Here is a 19,638-nt window from a genome sequence, read left to right as displayed (position 1 = left end):
ATTGCGCCATGCTGTGCCAATTTGATCTCCTGCGCCTAAACGGCAACTTACGCCCATTGCAAGTATACAGAGCCAAATTTAGCTGAGTGTTATTGTCGGCTGGGCAACAGTGGGCGCTCGAGACGAAACGGACGTAACCGCATTCGCATCGACAGTTGGGTTCGCTCATGGTATGGACCCTGCTCGTGGTGGTCGGCGAGGCTGTCCCGAAAGGCTTGTACAAGCATGAGTAAAAGTACTGTTAACTATTATCTGGTAATATAACTTGAGTGCAGCCGGTATTGTGAACTTACCTCACATAGCAAGCTGTAATTATTGTGCAGACGAGATGCCAGGTTCACTCGTGTAATTTTTGCACTTTTTTCAGTTATTTAGGGCTCCAAAAAGAGATACGGAGATTTCGCGAAACACGTCCTAAAAAAACTCCATAAAGGTCATAACGCGCTTAAGGGGGGACATGGCTCTTAAAGCTGTTTTTATTATTTCCTGGCCAAATTTGATGAAATTTACCTGTATTATTCAGTTTCTTCCACTGATTTCAAATATCTAATTTGTTTTTCAATAGGCCAATTAGTTACGAAGATAAATGAAATTAATGGTTCATAATTTGCAGAAACAATGAAAAAATAACCACACTACAGAAATTGATATTAACATATGGCTAGGTACTAGAAAGCATAAGGAATACAATGTTAGGAGTACTTTTTTGATGCAACAAATATTCGCGATGCTAGAGCAATCCAAAGTTCACTGTTCAAAACGTGGGCACCCTATTGTCTGATATAGAGCAGAACTGCTAAATTTTAAAACCCAAATTCCAAAATCTGCTCCTAACATTGTGTGCTCTGCACTCTTAGCTACATTCCACAACAAAAATTATGGTTCTACCTGCCTTGAAGGCCGAGATATTGTGTCCACAAATTTGAAAGAAGTCAAAAATAGGCATTTTGAGAAAATGATAAAAAAGAAATAAATTCACTTTTAACCAAAAATGCACAAAAAATAGTGCAATATTTTACATCCTGTGTGACTAAAAGCCACCAGGAATGTAGTCAGTCTGACTACAGCCCCCCAAATGGCGCTTTTTGAAGGCGTGCTGCATGTCCAAAGTGGTCTTGTGCTTCTTTGCAGATGCCACTGCTCGGCGGTGGTCTTTCTCCGCCATGCGCTTTGTGCTCAGTGCTCCAGGTTTGAGGTGCAGCTCTTTCAATATTGCTGTGGACGTCCTCTCATAGCCAGCATTGAATCGCATCACAGCCTCAGCCACTGCAGCTTGTACAGTGAAGAGTGAGGCATGCTGTTCCTTCGGAGCCAGTGCCCATATCAGGGAGTGAAGGGATTCATTGCTGTTCTGAGTGCTGCCCCTTTGGCACCGCTCAAGAAGTTTCTCGTCAGAAAGGCGCTCATAAATGGGCAGCAGGGCCTCACAGACGTATGGAGGCAGATTGTAACGGTGCTTAGGAGCTGCCTCGCCCTTAGCGCTTGCTGCATTCTGGCGGCACCATGAGCCTGGTCCTGGTGGGCAATGGCTGTGGTCTGACACCAGGTCATTTGATGTCGTGTGGTGATAGGTGGCCATCACTGCTTCCTTCATTCCCTGCACATCACCCTTGTGAGTCTTCAGGGCCCAGCCATAGTACCGCGTTAGCTTTGAAACTAGGTCAGCAGTTAGTTTGCCTTTACCGCCAAGGCTCTCTAATCCAGGTCCTTTATGTTTTGTGATGAGGTTTCGCAAGCTTGTGCCCATCCGTTTCTGTACATGGTTGACACAGTCTTCTTTCTCCACCGAAATGTACCCATACACTTTGGCCTCCTGCAGCGCAAGGAAAGCACGGCTGTCACCATCTGAGAGTAGGGTGGTGTACCTCAGGTTATGTCGTTGTAGTGATCTCTCGAAAAGGATGAGGGCGGCTTCAACTTCCATTTCACCGGCTTTCTTAGTGGTGTTTTTCTGGCAGGCGTGGCTCTCCTTCCAAGCTTCGTAAGTCGGATCACCTTCCTTTGGCCCACGCTCACAACCAGCACAGAAGTTGCTGAGCACAACGAAATCGAGGACTAGCCCCGTGAAAAGCTCGATGACAGTGCCGACGCCAATGTGCGACGAGTGGCCGCGCGTCATCCAGGAACCATCGTATGACACAGCAATGTTTCCGGGATTCCCAAGCTTCAAGTCATCGTACAGCTCCCGAACCGATTGCGCGCACTGAGTCGTCTGCTTCTCGGCAGCAAGAGCCGCCGCGGGCGCCAACTTCGTCTTCACATACCTCTGCCATGTTTTGGTGTGAAGGCCGCGGTGGGAGATGTTCATCGCGGCAAAAATGTCGTTTAGCGCCGTTTGCCGATTCCCGGTGGCTTGCATCGCGCGCGTAGCAAGAACGTTCACCACGAAAGGGTTGGTCTTCTGATTGCCGTTCACGCGGGGCGAGCTCCACGCCGACGAAACATCACCGCAGCAAGCACACCTGATAACGATCTTTATGGCAAGGCCATATTCTCGTTCGCCTCTGCCTACAGAGACGCTACCGCCGCACACGTTGCACTTTACGCACGACATCATCGCGTTCACGGAGATCAAGCTGACGATAACAAAGCCTGTCTCAATGTCGACTGGCGCGTCGGCATCGTCGTCAGCGCGAGTGAAAAAATCCCGCTTTCGCGTCGTTGCTGGCGTTGAAGCAAGAACTCGAAGTTTTTCTTGCGTTTCTGCCTCCCTCTGCACCAAATCCGCACGCTGCAACATTGCAGTGTCATGCCGAATGCGGCCGCTGCCCGCAACGCTTTGACTCGTCGACGAGCTGGCTAGGCCTTCTTCAGCACTGTCCGCGGCTTCGGCATCGCTTGCCGGTGGCGGCGGACTGTTCTCGATGTCTTCCGAAGGAATGGCACGCTTCTGGAAGTTATAAAGCGATCGCTTCTTTCTTCTGCCGAACTTGTGCCTCGTGGCGAACTTCACCGTTGGATCGGACATCGTTGCACACTTGTCACAAAGAACGAAGAGACGCGTCGTCGCGTCGCCTGCGGAGTGAAGCAGACGATGGGAGCCTCGCGCAGCCAATCACAGCGCGCTTTTTGGTCACGTGCGCTAGCTTGACGAATAGGGCCGCGCGTTGGGGCTTTTCTTTGTGCGCGGATTTCGACGTCACCAGTGAGCGGTCGGAGCCATTTGTGGCGGGAAATTCAAGAAGAAAAGCCGCTCTTTTCAACGAGACCAAGATGGCTGCGATCGCGAGCGTGGAAAAAGAGCGACGCGCCGCGACAAAAAGCGTTGTTTTTGCGTGGAATTCAGCTCACAGGGATGTTATAAATTGATCGTGCGCCTAAAATACTGCACCAATGGGCTGGAAACCTGGTCAATTTAAGGATTATTAGCTGTAGATTTCGAAAATGTAAATTTCAGAAAATCGATTTTTTCGCGATTTTTTCGTCTCAAAGAGCCGTGTCCCCCCTTAAATGCCCTACATTGTCACGCATGCGTCGACCCCACACTTGAGCCCCTCGCTGTGGACGCAGCCCCCGTCCCCGCGGGATGTTATGACTCCGCGTGCGCAGCTCTAAGCAATAAACATGCAACGATACAATCGCAGAGCCAGCATTCAGGAGCCAGTGGAGATAAACGGCGCTAAAACGGCGTCCTCGCGATGGGCCCGGCTGGCTAGGTTCGGTTGTTTAGGATTCCAGACACCTTGTCCTGGAAAGCAACCGCCAGCGCGAGTGGGCCGGGTAATCGGCGCGCGAATATAATTTTCTTTACCAGAGCCAATTTAACAAACGAATTGCGAACTTCTTACACGTGGAGCTGCCAGGGAATGGGCACCGGCTGACTACCCGTCGTGCTCTCACCTCTCGCCCAGTTGACATTGCTTTGGCTTGGCCTGGACAGTTAATCTTTACAGCAGCGTGGCCGGCGTCACCTCGCTACTCGCCCCTTTCATAGCCGTATACTGCAAATGCGTTCGCGCCGATCTTCCACAGCCTGCCTTGCGTGCACGCTGGTGCATGTTTGTTTGTATATGCTTTGGTAATAAATTCTGGGTGCGCATTTACGCGAGGGTGAAAGTTATGCGAGTAAATAGAGTAAGTTAGCCCCCTCCTTGTTGGTTTGGCTGCGGCAATTTCACGGATTTTAAAATCCACCGGTTGGCGGGCATTGATTCTTTTTTTTTCCTATCCTGACATAGTATATTCGAGATTCTGCTGCACTCTTTTGGCGGTTTTGACGAACTGTCCCCATTATGTTGTTGCTTTCTTTTTTTTTTCTTAACTGAAATTAGTAACAGCTAATGCACTGCAACTAGTGCTTGTAGTAGCTGCCACATGTCTATTTTTGTTATGAACTTTAGCAAATATCTTTAGAAAAATTGCAGTCCTTTTAATTAATTCTGGCCTATGGGATCCGTGATCAATATTTATGCAGTTTTTGGACTGGTTGCAAACAAAATTGTTCTCACTCGCATTTAAATATCACCAGTCTGCTCCAAAAGTGCTCCGAAATAGCCTACAAATTGCTCCGAACCTGCTCCAAAATGGAACTTTTGCTGCTCTAAAGCTGCTCCAAAATAAGGCTTTTGCTGCTCCCGTGCCTGCTCCAAAAAGCTGGAGCTTGCTTCCACCCCTGTGTGTTTTTATTTTGCAGACACTCCTAATTAGACTACCTTGACAGTTCATATGGAATCCTTGACAGCTCACATACAGTTCTGAAGCCAATTCTATTCCATTTTTAATTTCCTGCCTTTTGCCATTGGTTAAAAGTAATGTCATGCCGAGTGTTCCCTCTTCATTACTGGCTCATGCTCTCGGTGTAGTGTTAAACCCAGCCAGTGGTGAAGGGCTGGAAATTGCATTAAGGGGAGAGGGTAAGCCCTATTCTTCCCATGTATTTCTGGGCATGTTTTGGTACAGTTTTCTCAACAGCCACTTTAGATAACGCTTACCTGTTTATTTCATTTTTATCATAGCTTTATGCTCTTTTGACTGAACCAAAACTATGTAACATAATTAAAACACTAATGTTTTAAGATTTTTTTTTTCTCAAGGACTAGATTTAAGGCTGCTTTTGGTATTGTTTCTGTATAAAATCGAAACAGATCATTGCACATGCCTAATTTTGGTTCAGTACATTCTCACATGGCCATATAAAGCACAGGCAAAGAGTTGGCCTTCTGCCTCGTATTGTTTTGAAGAAAATGGCGCCGTCGTAGCAAAAGAACTTGTTTTGAGATAAAAGAGTTTAAAGTAAAAAGTTACTTCGTTAGCAAGTTTTCGGCTTTACCAACATTTGCTGACCAATTTATTCCATAGGCACGACCTCCATAGTCGTTATTCAACTTATCTTAGTGTTTTTCTATCAGTCTTTTAATTTTTTTTTAGGCTTCTTGTTTTATTTGCTTTGCTGCTCAGCCAACAGAGGAAACTTGTCACCAGTCAACTTTTATCAGCCAGTGGAGAGTGTTACTCCTCCAGGTTAGCCGAAAGGGCTCCAGAACCTTTGCTCTTGCTATTTTACCGCCGTTGAATTTTATGAGAGCACCTGCTGCACACATCCTTAGTGCCTCTGGTACTAAAGTGTCACCAGATGATGCGAATGAAGAACTGAAATGCAAGCATGGAGCCTAAAAGCTCCAAAATTGTTCCTAAATATACTTCAACTGAACTAAGAAAAAGTTTGGGTTGTGGAATTGTGTTTGAAATGGCTGGTAAGGCATTGCATCTCCAAAAAATGTGGCCTGGCCTCTCTCTTCCTTATTTTAAAAGGTATTCTTTAAAGAGAAATATACAGCGCAGGAAGAAGTGAGATACTGGAAAAGATGCAGAAAGAATGCAGTAAAATCGAATTTTTAAAAATTTTTTGCTTACCCTGTTCACTTAAAAATATAATCAGTTTGGGAAAGAATAGTTTATTATGCCTACCCAGTTCTCAAATGGCATGATCAGTGATCTGCCCTTGGCATCTGCAAGCGCTCCCTACGTTTGTAAGCATGGTGTTGGTCTACCAAGTGTTTCAAGGAAGCCCTCCTCAAATTCTTAAAAGTGGGCTTTTTGAGCTATAAAGATCACTTTTGCGGCATATTCTTAAAAGTGGGTTTTTTGAGCTATAAAGATCACTTTTGCGGCATAGTTATATCAGTGTTGGCGGATGTCTGAAAAAAAAGAGAATCATGTGAACTAGTGAACTGGTTAACTAATTTCTGATAATTTTTTACTATTACAGTTAGGCACCTGGTTACTGCAGGCTTATAGGAGGCTGTTTATAATAGCCTTATCAATTTTTGGAATTTCGATAACACAATTACCCTTAGTACTCTGGCTCAACAAATTTTGGCGATCTCGCGCCAGAAGCGCGTCTTTGGCCAGCCCAAAACAGTGCCCTTGTGGCTCTTGTGTCATGTGATCTCTGCACCGCAGCGCAGGCGGCACAGATAAGGTCACATGGCGTGTGCACCTAGGAGTGATGCATGCCGCGCACTTTTCATAAGGTGTGCACACATGCACGCCTTACGAGCAGCATTTACTTCGGCTGCTGTCTTCGCAAAAAGCTTCATGCTGGGCACATAATTTTCCCTAATTTATATGCAGGTGTTGCATAAAGGCAAGCCTGTACACATCATCCTTCAGCATTTTGCTTCTTTGAAAAGCCATCTTAAAACTAGTGGAGTTTGAATGTTAACTGGAAACTTTTTCATATGCAGCCACCCTTCATGGTGCTTGATGGCTAACATCTGGCTGCTAAGCCCAAGGTTGCGGGTTGTGATTTTGGCAACAGCTTCCCCCTTTTTTTTTTTTAGCATCGAAATGGTGAGATATCTGCATACTAAGATTTTAATGCACAATGAAGAACTCAGGTAGTCAACATTGGTTGGAAGCCTTCCATTGCAGTGTTCCCCATAACCCACAGTGTTCCCCATAACCCACACAAATCCATCCATCAATTATTGAAGTGCCGTGTTCAAGTGTTTCAATTATTCAAGTATTTAGCACCATGTTTACTTCTTTTTCTGCCATTGCCCGAACCTATTTATGACTATTGTTTGCTTTTTTTCTTCTGTATGCATTTGCTTTTTCTGTTTGTTTTGTTGTTTTTTTTTCTCTCTGCCTGCGGTGCTGTATTATGATCAGTTTCAGTTTTCGGGGCTCAGAGTTTGCAGCTATAGGCAACCTGCACTGAAGTTCACTGTGGTGATCACAGCACCACACCATACAGCCTAGTGAGAGGAGAAAACATTTTTTGGTGCACCCGTGGTGCTCTTCGACGCCACTTGCCTGTGATTAAAGTATGAGCATCCGCTCTCTATTGAAGGCACACTGGCAAAAGTCAACTAACTGGGCTACGTTGAGAGCACCTATGATAGGAATGTTATGAGCCAGTCATGTGCCCCTACACCCCATTTCATACATCAGATGCAACGCTGTCAAAGGTACGAAGTAGTCTGCTTGTATTGTGACCAAGTGGTCTAAGATACGAGAAAGGGACAGCATGTCGTTGGCAGTGGGAGCACATTTAATCTTGCTCATGACAAATGTATCGCGTAATAAGCCTGCAGGCAAAACATTTATTATATTTTGCTCAGTGCAAGGGATGCACTACTTTTAGACTGGAGATGTTGGCAGCGCAAACAAGAGCTCTAGCTTTGACATCGTTGCACCTGATGTATGAATAGTATAGTCATTCAGAACGCAGTGTGGTTTTTGTAGTGGCCCAAGTGGCTAACGGTAGCAGTCCTTAGTTGCATAGTGCAGCAATTTGAGTGTCTTTTTCATTACAGGTTGTCTATTGCTCCTTTTACTGGTATATGCGAAAGCTAGATAAGGAATGTGTTCTTTGTGCAGGCGAACTCAAAAAACCTTAGGCAACATTTCAAGCAAAAATATGTAATTACAACCTTCTCTCACAAATATTGTCCACATTTTTACAGATGCTGATTCAGTGCAAGTCCAGGTGCTAGGAAGGACATCCTCTGATGAGGGCCTAGCAGGAAAGTTGTTTATTGACTGCAACAAAACTACCATGTGTCTAAATGAGGAGCTAGTCAGATTGAACTATGCCGTCCGGAATGAAGACCATGGAGGTATGTGCAACTCTATAAAGCATCCACTGCATGGAATGGGCTGTTCTTTTATTTTGTGCTCAGAGCTTTTGAGAAGTTTGATAGTACTCCTGGTATTATATGCATTGGCCTTCAGGTAGGATGAAGGTAGGACTAAGGTAATTTTCTCATGATATATCGATAATCCGATGTATAAAATATACTGATAAATGCTGCCCACGGGTGTGCATACAGTGCACAGCATTCTAGGTGTTGCTTTGTCTAACCTGTTTCACATTGAAGCCACAGCAGACTGTGCTTTAGAACTAGCCATTTCCTGTATATCTAATCGTGTTGTTTAGTACACTGTAAATAGGGTAGTCTTGTTAAAAATTGAGGTTCAGCCGCCGCGGTGGCTCAGCGGTTATGGTGCTCGGCTGCTGACCCGAAAGACGCGGGTTCGATCCCGGCCGCGGCGGCTGGAATTTCTTTGGAGGAGAAGTTCTAGAGGCCCGTGTACTGTGCGGTGTCAGTGCACGTTAAAGAACCCCAGGTGGTCGAAATTTCCGGAGCCCTTCACTACGGCGTCTCTCATAGCCTTAGTCGCTTTGGGACGTTAAACCCCATAAAACCAAACCAAATTGAGGTTCAGTTGGTTTCTGCTATGGCTTTGGCAGTGAAGCATACCAGACAGGGGCTGCCACTGTGCTTCATCTCATAAGCCGTTTGTAGCACTTTGAAGGCTGTGGTGATCTGAGCCGATCAGAACAGTATGCACTGCAAAGCATGTTCTTCTGTGTCGGTCATCCTGCGACTGGTGGTTCCATCCCTGAAAAAAAAAAAAAAGAGCATCAGCTGGACAGGAAACTCAGCGGGCGCCATGTTTACGAACTGTGGCCCACCATTTGCAGCAGGCCTCCTAAGTACTGTGTTCGTGCAGACTTTGTCTGGTAATTTAACCAACAAATGAAAAGCTCGCTGTGCTTTCAGAATGCCATCTTGAACTACGATTTCATTTACTGCAATAATTGTTAGAAAAATAGTCTCCACACTGCTCAGGTATTTCAGCAACCATTTGTTGTTTTTCTTGGCTTTAATTGGACGAGAGAACTAGACTCTTCATAATGCTGCACACAACTTTGGAGATAAAGTATAGGCTTTAGTTAGTTAGGTCAGCTGCATTGCATGGCAGCAGTATGGCGTGGAAAATAATTGGGAGTCGAAAAACCACTCTCAAACAAAAACCCATGTTCACCTTGTCATGCAGTTTCAAAGCAATAGCGCTGCCAGCAGGTGTCCAAGGCTGGGCAGCGAACCCTGCACAGGCAGTTAGAAGCGCCCCTGGCAGGGGCATGGTGCACCTTTTGATGTATCTAATGTTCCGCTGAAAGTGAATTCGATAAATGCAAACAGTAGTGCTATACTTTTGCATGGGGTTTTCGAGGGGATGTTCCGACTGTATTTGAACACTAATCGAACATATCCGGGCTAGTCTGTAGTCTCTTACGGAGGCAGTGGAAAAAAATAATCGCTTTGTATAGGTTAGTGTAGATCTTTACGGTGCCGCATCACTCTGCATTCTGCAGAATGTTGTGTTGCATTCTGATAGGCATGTTTGTTGTGCAAGGAAAGACACCCCAACCACGAGCCAAAGCACACAAAAAAAATACGGCAATTACACATTGTGGGTTTCTGAGTGGACACAGGCCACCAACCACCGCGGGTTCGAGCTTCGCGCGAGCCGAGGGCCCCGATCAGCCGTCACCACACACACACTGGGGCACCGCTGCGGCGCACTCAACATCCGCTGGGAGGAGAGCGATTCTCTGCAAAGAAATAGGCCTCCAAGTTCACAAAGGAGACGTTTATTCACGTCGTCCTTCAGCAGATACACAAACACTCAATCAATAGTCACCCCATCCCGGGGGCGTGCGAGAAGCAAGGCTCCGCTGCGCGCACGAAGCAACTAGAGTAATGCGCACCGCTAGCACGCCGCTGCAGGAGAATGTCCCCGCGGCAGTGCTTTGATCTCTCTCTCGTGTCAACCGTTGGGCCGGTTGCGAGAGAGAGTGGGCAATCAACGCAAGGTACGCCGGTCGGAGGTTGCTGGACCCCGCTGGACAGGCTCGAGCCGCTGCAGGTCAGAGGACAGGTGCGGGCGAGCTTGAGTATGCACTGGTCCGAACGGCTAAGGCCGGCTCGGACAAACAGTAGCGTGCGCACCTTACGCTGTCTCGGAGGGATCTCTCTCTCTCGGCTCCGCTCGGACGCTCGCGCGGCCACCCAAGCGGGTCCCGAATTCCCGCCAAAAGGCGCCAATGGCAAAGGCCCTTGGGGAGCCGGGGCGGAGCTGTGGCCAAATGACAGTGATTAGTCACTTAGCCGCCTCTCCACCGCCTGAGGCGGGAGCAAGGCAAAGAGGAGAAACAACGCGGGAAGCCGGCAACAGCCGCGCAAAGGCAACGGCGGGAAGCCAGGATTCCCACAACATTCATGGTAATAATACGGATGATGAGCGCTAGCTGGTTACCCTGTGTGCTTTTCCGATCAATGTTTTTGCGATATATAGTTTTCTATAAATCGCTAATTTGGTTTATGCAACTTTCATGAGGCTGGTTTCTGCCTTGTGAGCTAGAATTTGAGGATCCTGGCATTCTTCATGGGAGGCATATGCTTGCTGTGCTTATGTATTTATGGATCTTGCCATCTTTAATGGACAGTTTGGAGCTTGAGGGCCTGCACCTTGGTGGTTCGTATGCCCCTTAGGTTTGGCCGTAGCCAACACCTTCACACACGTTCATCTAGGTAGCGTCATCACACCTTGCACAGTTGTCAGTGCTATGCCATGAGTTAAGTCCACAAGGCTCAAGAAGTGATGGCTGTGAGGAGTGGACTCACCATTAGTGTCTTTTGAACTAGGTCATATGAACGCAGCGTCAACACAAAATTTCCTTTCTGTATGGCGCTGCATGCCAAAACTTCCTATCAGCGTTGTGATAGGCTGTCTTCGCTTCGTAGAATGTAAATTTTGCAAGAGTCGTCCGTATACAATACAGTGTAGGAGTTTATGTCAATGCCGCATTCGTTTAAGGAGCGTCAAATGTCCAGTGTGTTAAATACAAGAAACTAAAAGATAATTGGCCTTGTCAAGGAGAGGTTTTATTTTTAATTGCAGGAACCACCGTTCAGTTCTAAGCATGTTGCTGGCTCTAGGTTGTGAAGGTTTTGGTTTGGTTTATGGGGTTTAACATCCCAAAGCGACTAAGGCTATGAGAGACGCCGTAGTGGAGGGCTCCGGAAATTTCGACCACCTGGGGTTCTTTAACGTGCACTGACATCGCACAGTACAGGGGCCTCTAGAATTTCTCCTCCAAAGAAATTCGACCGCCGCGGCCGGGATCGAACCCGCGTCTTTCGGGTCAGCAGCCGAGCACCATAACCACTGAGCCACCGCGGCGGCGGTTGTGGAGGTTTTAATAGGGGGGGAAGATGGGGGAAGATAAATTACTTTTTTCCTTCTTAAGCGTGCGTGCTGACACAGATCAAGACCGCCAGACCCCACCCCGTGGTCGCGTACGCTACCGAGCGCACGCCGACTTCGGCAGGCCTTGCTCTGAGGGAACAAAGGAACGACTTTCTGACTGACACAAACAAGGCATTTATTGCTAAAACAACAATAACGCCAGCTAGCAACAAAATACGCTAAGGAATTTAGGTCGTCCGACTGACCAGCAAGGTTATCAGTGAATGTTCGCCCAGGCTAGGGCAGGGGATAGTCCGTGGCCGGACAGGATGAGATGCGGGAGAACGTTCCTCCCCACAAGGCTTCGCCCTGCCGGTGAAGAGCGGAGCCTCACACCGAACGTCGGCGCATGTCCAAGTTCTCGAGCGAGCCGAAGAGGGCCGTCTCCCCCCCCCCTCTTGTTAGTTAAGGGTAACTAACTTAGCATGGGAGGATGCATCGCAGGGAAGTTAGCCACAGGGGAGGAGCAAAGGCATGTCCTCACAAGGTTTGACAATGTTGAGCAGTGACAAGGGATGCAATATCTGGCTGTAGGTCTTGTGCAGAGACGATTGTCATGCTGGCTGAGGGGGTTGTCTGTCATCCTTCAGTGCGAAGCAGATTTGTTCACTTTCAATCAAGAGAAGAAGCACAAGCTCAAGTTAGTGCTCCCAAACATGGCAGTGATCCTTGTCGCTTGGTGCTGCAGAGTTGGAAAAATTGTCTTATCTAAAAAAATGTAAAACTCCGGGACACCTACGCCTTCAAACTTCTGTCGTAATGTGGTGTTTGCCTGAAGTTCATTAAGCGCCTTTTGCAGCTTATGATCAGCATTGTCGACTCGCACAGTGAAGGGTACTACACAGAAAATTTCTAGCTGTTTGCAGAGGCTGCGGATGTCTCAGAACCAAATTTTGAATTCTTCCTCAAGATTGCCGCCGCGGTGGCACAGTGGTTATGGTGCTCGGCTGCTGACCCGAAAGACGCGGGTTCGATCCCGGCCGCGGCGGTTGAATTTCTTTGGAGGAGAAATTCTAGAGGCCCGTGTACTGTGCGGTGTCAGTGCACGTTAAAGAACCCCAGGTGGTCGAAATTTCCGGAGCCCTCCACTACGGTGTCTCTCATAGCCTTAGTCGCTTTGGGACTTTAAACCCCATAAAACCAAAACCAATCTTCCTCAAGATTGTGGTGTGAATCTGTGAAAACATCAAAAGATTCTTGGGCAGCGTGTCCTAGTGACTTGAGAGTTTGAAAGTGGTCCAGCTTATTTGCTTTTTTCTGGGGCTGCCAGAGTTGTGATTTGGCTTAAAATGCACTATCGTCCTCGCTCATTTTCGTCAAGATTTTTTGTTTCCCCCGACGTTTTACACTCAAGATATTCAAGTGATTGCATATGTTTGTGAAAAATACAAGGGACCGAAGCCATTCTATTCTCATTTGGCAGCTCAGCAGTTGGCTTATTTATCTTCTTCAGTAAGCTGTCAATTTTCTCTGAGGTCAAAAAATCTCTTCTGTATTTTTCTGTGGCTCAACCAGCGCACTTCCGTGTGGTATAAGATCTTATGTTTGCATTCTTCGTCTTATAACAGAGAGGCTAAGTGACGATGGATGAGTGCTCCTGAATGAATGGAGTTCATTGCACCGAACACAATGTCCATGACAGATTTTCTGTGCACTGTCTTGCTGCATAGTGCTTCTTGGTGTAAGATGCTGTGCACCACCACAAACGGTTCAGTGACTCCAAGCCCTTCAAGATTCGTTCGCAAATGTCCTGTAAGACCACTCCTGCTTCTGACCACTCGTGGAGCACCGTTGGTTGCCACTCACACCATCCACTCCCACTGCAAGCCGGCGTGTTCAGCAACTCCTTCAAGCACCGAAATGATGTCCGCTTTTGTAGGGGTGCCTTTCATCGGGACAGTGTCCAGTGAATTTCTTCTGTCATGTTGGGATTTTGGTCTGCGTCCCTAATAAAAATGGCACACTTGGCATTATCTGTAATGTCGGCGTTTTCGTGCTGCATTTTCGTTTTCGTGCTGCGCTGCATTTAGGGATCCACCACCGATGTGCTCGTTTTGAAAGCACTGTGATTGGCACTGGTGCTAAACATAATATCCAAGAGTACTTAGCAATGCAGCTATGGCGTTTGTTTTCATTTGATTGTTGCACTAGCAAAATGGTGTAATAGAAAAAAAAATCATGGTAATCAGACATAACTTTTAAAATAGCCAGTTTTCGGTGGTAACTTCTCAAACTCCAGACTACTGCACTGCAGGTGTTATTGTTGGTGTAATATATGCTGTAATCTTTGTCACTCGGGGCTCCTTGGTTGAAAATGAAAGGAAAATGCTAGTAATTAACATAAATTCAATGAAGCAGAAATTTAAAAAATTAACGAGATCTTGCACGTTTCTAGTATACATCCAGGGACTAACATGATTTCTGAGGGGGCTAACAAACCTGCAAAAGTTCCCGCCTTGGTTGTTTGGCAGCTTTGGCGTTTCACCACCGATATCAGCACATTAAACAGAAAGAGTGACAAAATGGAGCCCTGCGCCATGCCCATTTCAACAGGACAAGACGTGGAGAGAACCCCTGAAATGTGAGCATGCACTGTGCGCCCGCTCAAAAAGTCCTGGCTGTAGTGCAACAGGCGCCAGGTCACCCGTGGCTGAGCCCAAAGCTGTGAAATCAAATGCCGACCATGGCGACCTCATTTTGACGGTGTGCAATGTCAGTGCATGTTAAAGAACCTGGGATGATCCAACTTAATCCGGATCCTTCCGCTACGCTATCCTTCACAGTCCACATGCGGTTTCGAGATGTTGCACCTCACATATATTAGACCACTTCTCCCTATCTAAAAAAATATTGAACAATTAACACTGAAGAAAAAGCAAACAAAACGAGATCACTATATTTTGGGAGTATTATTAGTCCTCTGCAACCAAAACTGTTGCAAGCAAATAGGTACACTAGGAAGTTTCGTGCTTCAGTAAATTTACTTTTTGACCTCTGGAGAAGCGTCAGGTACCATTCGCAAAATTGTGCACACGTATCCCTGTGAAGCCTATGTTAGTAAAATTGCAAGGACATCCACATGTTGTAAAAATAGTGTAGCCATTGAATAGAACGCACAGGAATGAGCCAGAAGCACAACATGCTACAGCACAGTACATGACAAAGGTGAATAGGCAGCATAAATAGCAGTCATCCCATGTCACCTTAGCAACCAATAAAGCTTGCTATAGAGAACCTGCGCTGCCCAGGTGGCACTGCAGTTATTCCACTAGGTGACTAAAAACTGCTGCCGTTAGTCGCTTGGGCCGCTACAAACGCAAGAGCACATTCTGAACGATTATAAGCCCGCGTTTGGTTGATAGCACTATTTGCCACGCTTCTGTAGACATATGCCAGATAACTGACACGAACCACGTGTAGCTTGGACAAAGCGCAGAAGCTCATGCCAATAAGCTCAGAAAGGTGGCGTGGAATAGCACTTCGAGTGCCCGAAAAACTGCTTGCTGCTCTCGCTATGCTGTGTGTTCCGGCGCTGCAATCGGCACGGCAAACTTCAGCGCAGGTTCCCTATACCAGTGCACGGTTGCACAGTTAGTTCTGAACAATGCTTAACAGCGTAACACTGTTCATGTGTAAAAGGAATCCGGGGCAGGGAAAGACTCAGATTGATCACATCCCCAGAACAGTTTCTTTTTTCGCGGTAGCCATGGATCGGTTGCAAGTCACGTCACAAACGACCGCGCGCGAATTGCGTAACAGTGAAAATCATGATTTCCAAAGCTAAGCCTGCCTCTTGAGATAAATAGCATGCTTGTCCGATTATCACTTGAATCTGTAAAGCCTGCGTATGGAAGCACATGCGTGTATGTAGAATTTCCGAGAGAGACACGTAAGCAAAGAGCCAGCAACAAGCCAGCAGCAAGCCAGCGGGAGCAGCCCCTTCCGTCGCTGCTTTGCAAGAGCGACGACAGGCGCAGCCAGCACTGGGCTCATGGCATATAGACAAAAGGAAACTGAAATTGTTAGACTTTAGTCTAATGGAAGTCTATAGATGGTCTGTAGACAAAAGAAAATTAAGGGTGTTAAAGACTTTAGTCTGTAGACAGAAGGAAAGGTGGAAAGGATGGCAATAGAGTCTCTAAAAAGTCTTATAGGTAATCGACCATTTTTGTAAGGGCATCCGTGCCTTTTATTACCACCTCAATACTTTCACCTCGTACAAGAGTGACTTGCTGTCAGGAATAAAGGCTAGATAAGGAAGTTAGTGCCTCAATTTCGGAACCTGAGATTTACACTCAGGTGTGTAAATTGTCCACTCCCGAACGATTTTCTTTGGCTATGCAGCGAAAGCTGCACAGAAAAGGGAAGGAGGTGGTCCTTTGTCCCCGTGCCGTGGGGAGTGGATTCATTGTTCAGTTTAGGGGTGCGGAAGGCTGAAAGAGAGAGAGAGAGAGGGTTGTCTGGCGACTCACACCTAGTGCATTCTTAAAGGCTGCTGACGTCTGTCTGCAGGTAACGCAGATTAAGGCGCCTCTGCCTCTTCTTTCCACAAAGAATGAGTGCCGTGTGCTGACGGTAACTTTTTTGGCCAATTTCAGTTGGAAAACAAGTCTGGTGGGGAAGCTGACTCGTGATACTGGCATGAGCTTTCAGAATAAAAGACGAAACTGTGGGCCGGCGGGCCATAGACCACAGCTCTTTGGGCTGCATGCGGCCCTGCCAGCCGCATGTTTGAGACCCCGAATTTATATAATGTGGTGAAAAATCGCAGGAATTCTTATCGCAGTTAACCACAAAGTGCGCTTGTTGTTAGCGCCAATGAATAGCTTTCCTTGCTTCATGGACACGGGTATGCCCCGTAAATACTAGTTCATTTCAGTTTTGCACCAACGCGCTTGTCTGTAGTCTACAAATAACTGACCTTGGCTGTGCGATGTCGGTGCACGTTAAAGAACCCCAGGTGGTCGAAATTTCCGGAGTCCTTCACTACGGCGTCCCTCATAGCCTCTGTTGCTTCGGGACGTTAAACCCCAATAAACTGAAACTCTGACCTTGACTGTCCTAACAACTGCGTGACATTATTTAATTCGTATTTTATGCTTTCAGATATTTGCTCACCCCTGGTTATCTAGTGTAACCGGGAATTTGAGCTGCATGCAGCCACACTTTGACAGCTCACGCATAAAAATTCGGTCTTCGACCTCTCTCGGAAATGCTTTCTTGAAAATGTTTTTTCTTGTTTCAGGGTACCTTTTGATTTCAGCTGTTTGGGTTTTGCAGAAAGCAACGTTTCTGGGGACTGAATTTTTTGTGTGAGCTATGAAATTAGGCAGTAGCCTAATAGACTGAATAAGGTGGTATCTAGCACTGTGTCCTGTGAGGTTCTTTTTATTGACTGTTGTTGCACATTAGTGCCATGGCTGAATCTGGTAGAGCCATTTCCGACTGTGGCAGTCTCTTAGGGGTAACTGGTGATTTATTTGTGCTTTTGATCCATGTCGCCGTGTTTCATGGGCTTTTCATCGGTATCTGTTGGTAACATGCCAATACCGGGTATGCACTGAAACCGCAGTGGCCACCATTTTGTCGTTTCCGCAGCACAGCAAAAGGCTACAGGTGATGTCTGGTCGGCTTATTTCCTCTGCTCTGGCCTGCACTGCTGTAGCTGCGCGTTCGATGTTAGAATGGTGACTGTGAGGTCGTGTGAATACCCCGTAGGGTATTAAGGGTTTGCAGTGTGTAATTTTGCCTAACTATTATTTGTTTGAAGTGATTTAACCTTTGCATAGTTGTAACTAGGATTTCTAAACCTAAGCAGTTCGAAATCCAGAGTGAGTAGAGCTTTGCGTTAGGATGCATCTGGGTGCAGTTCTGTGATGCTAACTCTTTCGGATTTTTTCTTTTTCTTCAGCGATCATGTTGCAAGAGGAGATATTGCTCAGAACTGGCAAAGGTGGACAGCCTTTGGTGAAGGAACCACCAGTTGAACGCAGTGCCCGCGAGATTTATTTTGAAATTCAGCGAAATGTGGCCATAGCAAGATTAAAAGATGTTCGTGATTGTATCCTTCAGCTTGCCTCCCGAGAACGTGGCATTCCTGTGGAAGTGGTAGAGGCAGAAGCAGAAGTGTCTCCACCTCTATCTACTCCTCAAGCCAGTCCTGCTAGCTCCCCCACGCAATGGTCAACCTCATCTACCAACATTTCCATTGGGACACTATCAACAGGCTCAGATACGCCCCCTACAATGCCGGGCCTTGGCAGGGGCCTTGCCTTAATGCTGCGGCTTCAGGAATGTAGAAGTCCAAGCCCATTGGAAGAGTCCAGCTTGGAAGACAGCACAAACGATCGGGCACAAGAATCAAGGAGTCCTGTGCTTGACCTAAGACAAGATGTTGAATCTTGCACTCCCACTCCAGTGGCCACTCCATCTGAAGATCTTAGTAGTAGTGAAATGGCTGGCATTACAGACAACACAAACTCTAAGACAAAGACATCAACACCTGTAACGCCAACACTTGTCCATAGGCCAGGACAGACACCAGTGTCCGAGGGCAGGCCAACGTTTACCGCTTCTAAGCCTTGTGTTCCTAGCACCAGCCATAATGGGGAGCCTAAAGCTCGTGGTCGTGCTCGAATGGCCAATTCATATCTCTTTTACAAGGCACAATATGATCCCACCGTTAAGGTCCGGCCACCCGGGACCGCTAATTCTGACTCCAGTCAAAAAGTGCAGGAAGCAGGTGCTACGGCTGAAGACAGTGACGCATCTGTACAGAGCAAGACGTCTCAATTTTGTGCATCTGACATTGGGAGCTCAGTCAAGACTAACTCATCATTGTGTCATCCTGCAGGGCGAGGCCTTGCGCTTGCGCAGTTAAAACCAACATCTAGCAGTGTACTTGGTCAACAAGCTTCTTCACTACCATTAGAACCAACGAATTCCCAGCAGAAGGACTCTGTGGAGCTACACAAGGGTGCTGAAAGTGACAGTAATCAGCGTAAGCCTTTGCCTACGTGTGTGGACTTCAGGGATAGCTCATCCTGTTCAGTGAGCAAGACCCAAAGGCTGAAGGATCTGTTGCAAAAGCAGAAGCGTGCAGTGAATCGAGCACCATTGCAAAGCACTTGCTCATTGAAGTCTCAAGCTGATGAGGTAAGTTGTGCCATGTCTGAAACAACTAAAAATGCATGTGGCAGACCTTAGCTCTTCTATTGTTGTACCTTCATAATTCATAGAAGGTTATTCAGCGAGGCTTGTTTACACTCCTTTTAACTTTCTCTCCCTTTCTCATTATGCCTAATGGCAAACATCTCGAATAAAAAAAAAAGTCACCTTTCTTCAGATTCTTCCAAAAGCATTTTTTAAAGCATCGGAAGCCTGCTTTGTAGTCATGGACACTGGGTGCTGGTACCCTAGTTAATACTTGTGCCATATGCACACAAGAAATATCCAGTGTTTAATGTCTTAAAGTAGCTCTTATAGGGGCTCTGAAAGGGTCTCTCAATAAAGGTGTGATATGCCTGGGATGTTAAAGGATGCCACCTCACGAATATCCTCCAGCAAGAATTTTGCAGAATCTGAGTTATCTCTAGCGAAAATATGAATCTCTGTGTCTTCACATCTTTTCATCTGTCATTGCATTTTGCACGATCAGAGGTCGGTGCTCCTTCGCCAGCCCTACCCACTCGAGCCCACCGGCAGCTGCCAATGCGCATGGGAATTCCTGACCTGATGAAGTGATGCGGCTGCCTGGCTGCTGCCATGGTAGCTGCGTGACGTCAGAGAGGGTCTAACCAGTAGCCATCTCTGAACAGAAATACGCAGGAGCATGATACGGAGGAGGGTGCAAGCATGAAAGTTGCCAGAAGTATGTCTCCAACCTTCGCGTGCAACTGCGGGTTCTGTGCTGCACGTAGAAGTGTTATTTGGCTCAGGTGTCCATGACAACAGAATGTAATGATTCACCTGTGTGAGCTTCTCAGGAGGCTTTTCAGAGCCCCTTTAAGCTACAGAATAATTCACTGAAGGTTTTTGCATCATTTACTTTTAAAATACTTGGTGCTAAACTGTTCATAGTTTGTTTCAAAGGTT

General features: G+C 46.8%; 2 protein-coding genes across 4 annotated transcripts in view; one reads left to right on the top strand and one right to left on the bottom strand.

Annotated features, from left to right (window-relative positions):
* LOC149351019 (putative ATP-dependent RNA helicase TDRD12) overlaps positions 1-19,638 on the top strand; it is a 162,724-nt gene that overhangs the window by 41,023 nt on the left and 102,063 nt on the right. For 2 of the 3 annotated variants that reach the window (XM_089580208.1, XM_089580209.1), the window contains 2 exons: positions 7,911-8,063; positions 17,456-18,699. In XM_089580208.1, the coding sequence (XP_089436334.1) occupies positions 7,911-8,063; positions 17,456-18,699 (1,397 nt within the window). The remainder of the gene's footprint in view (positions 1-7,910; positions 8,064-17,455; positions 18,700-19,638) is intronic. The other variant, XM_089580210.1, reaches the window with a different exon arrangement.
* On the bottom strand, positions 440-3,440 carry LOC149351020 (uncharacterized). The gene has a single exon (XM_089580212.1). The coding sequence runs from the start codon at positions 2,966-2,968 to the stop codon at positions 1,031-1,033; it is 1,938 nt and encodes a 645-aa protein (XP_089436338.1). The 5' UTR covers positions 2,969-3,440; the 3' UTR covers positions 440-1,030.

The sequence above is a fragment of the Amblyomma mixtum genome, chromosome 3 (assembly GCF_055824585.1).
Source record: "Amblyomma mixtum isolate Tamu chromosome 3, ASM5582458v1, whole genome shotgun sequence".
Classification (NCBI taxonomy): domain Eukaryota; kingdom Metazoa; phylum Arthropoda; class Arachnida; order Ixodida; family Ixodidae; genus Amblyomma; species Amblyomma mixtum.
Note: the sequence above shows the minus strand (reverse complement) of the source record. Positions and strands in the feature narration are given on the sequence as shown.

What these genes read in the sequence shown, in the direction of transcription:
- LOC149351020 (XM_089580212.1), bottom strand. Translation starts at nt 2,968, where the DNA reads ATGTCCGATCCAACGGTGAAGTTCGCCACGAGGCACAAGTTCGGCAGA.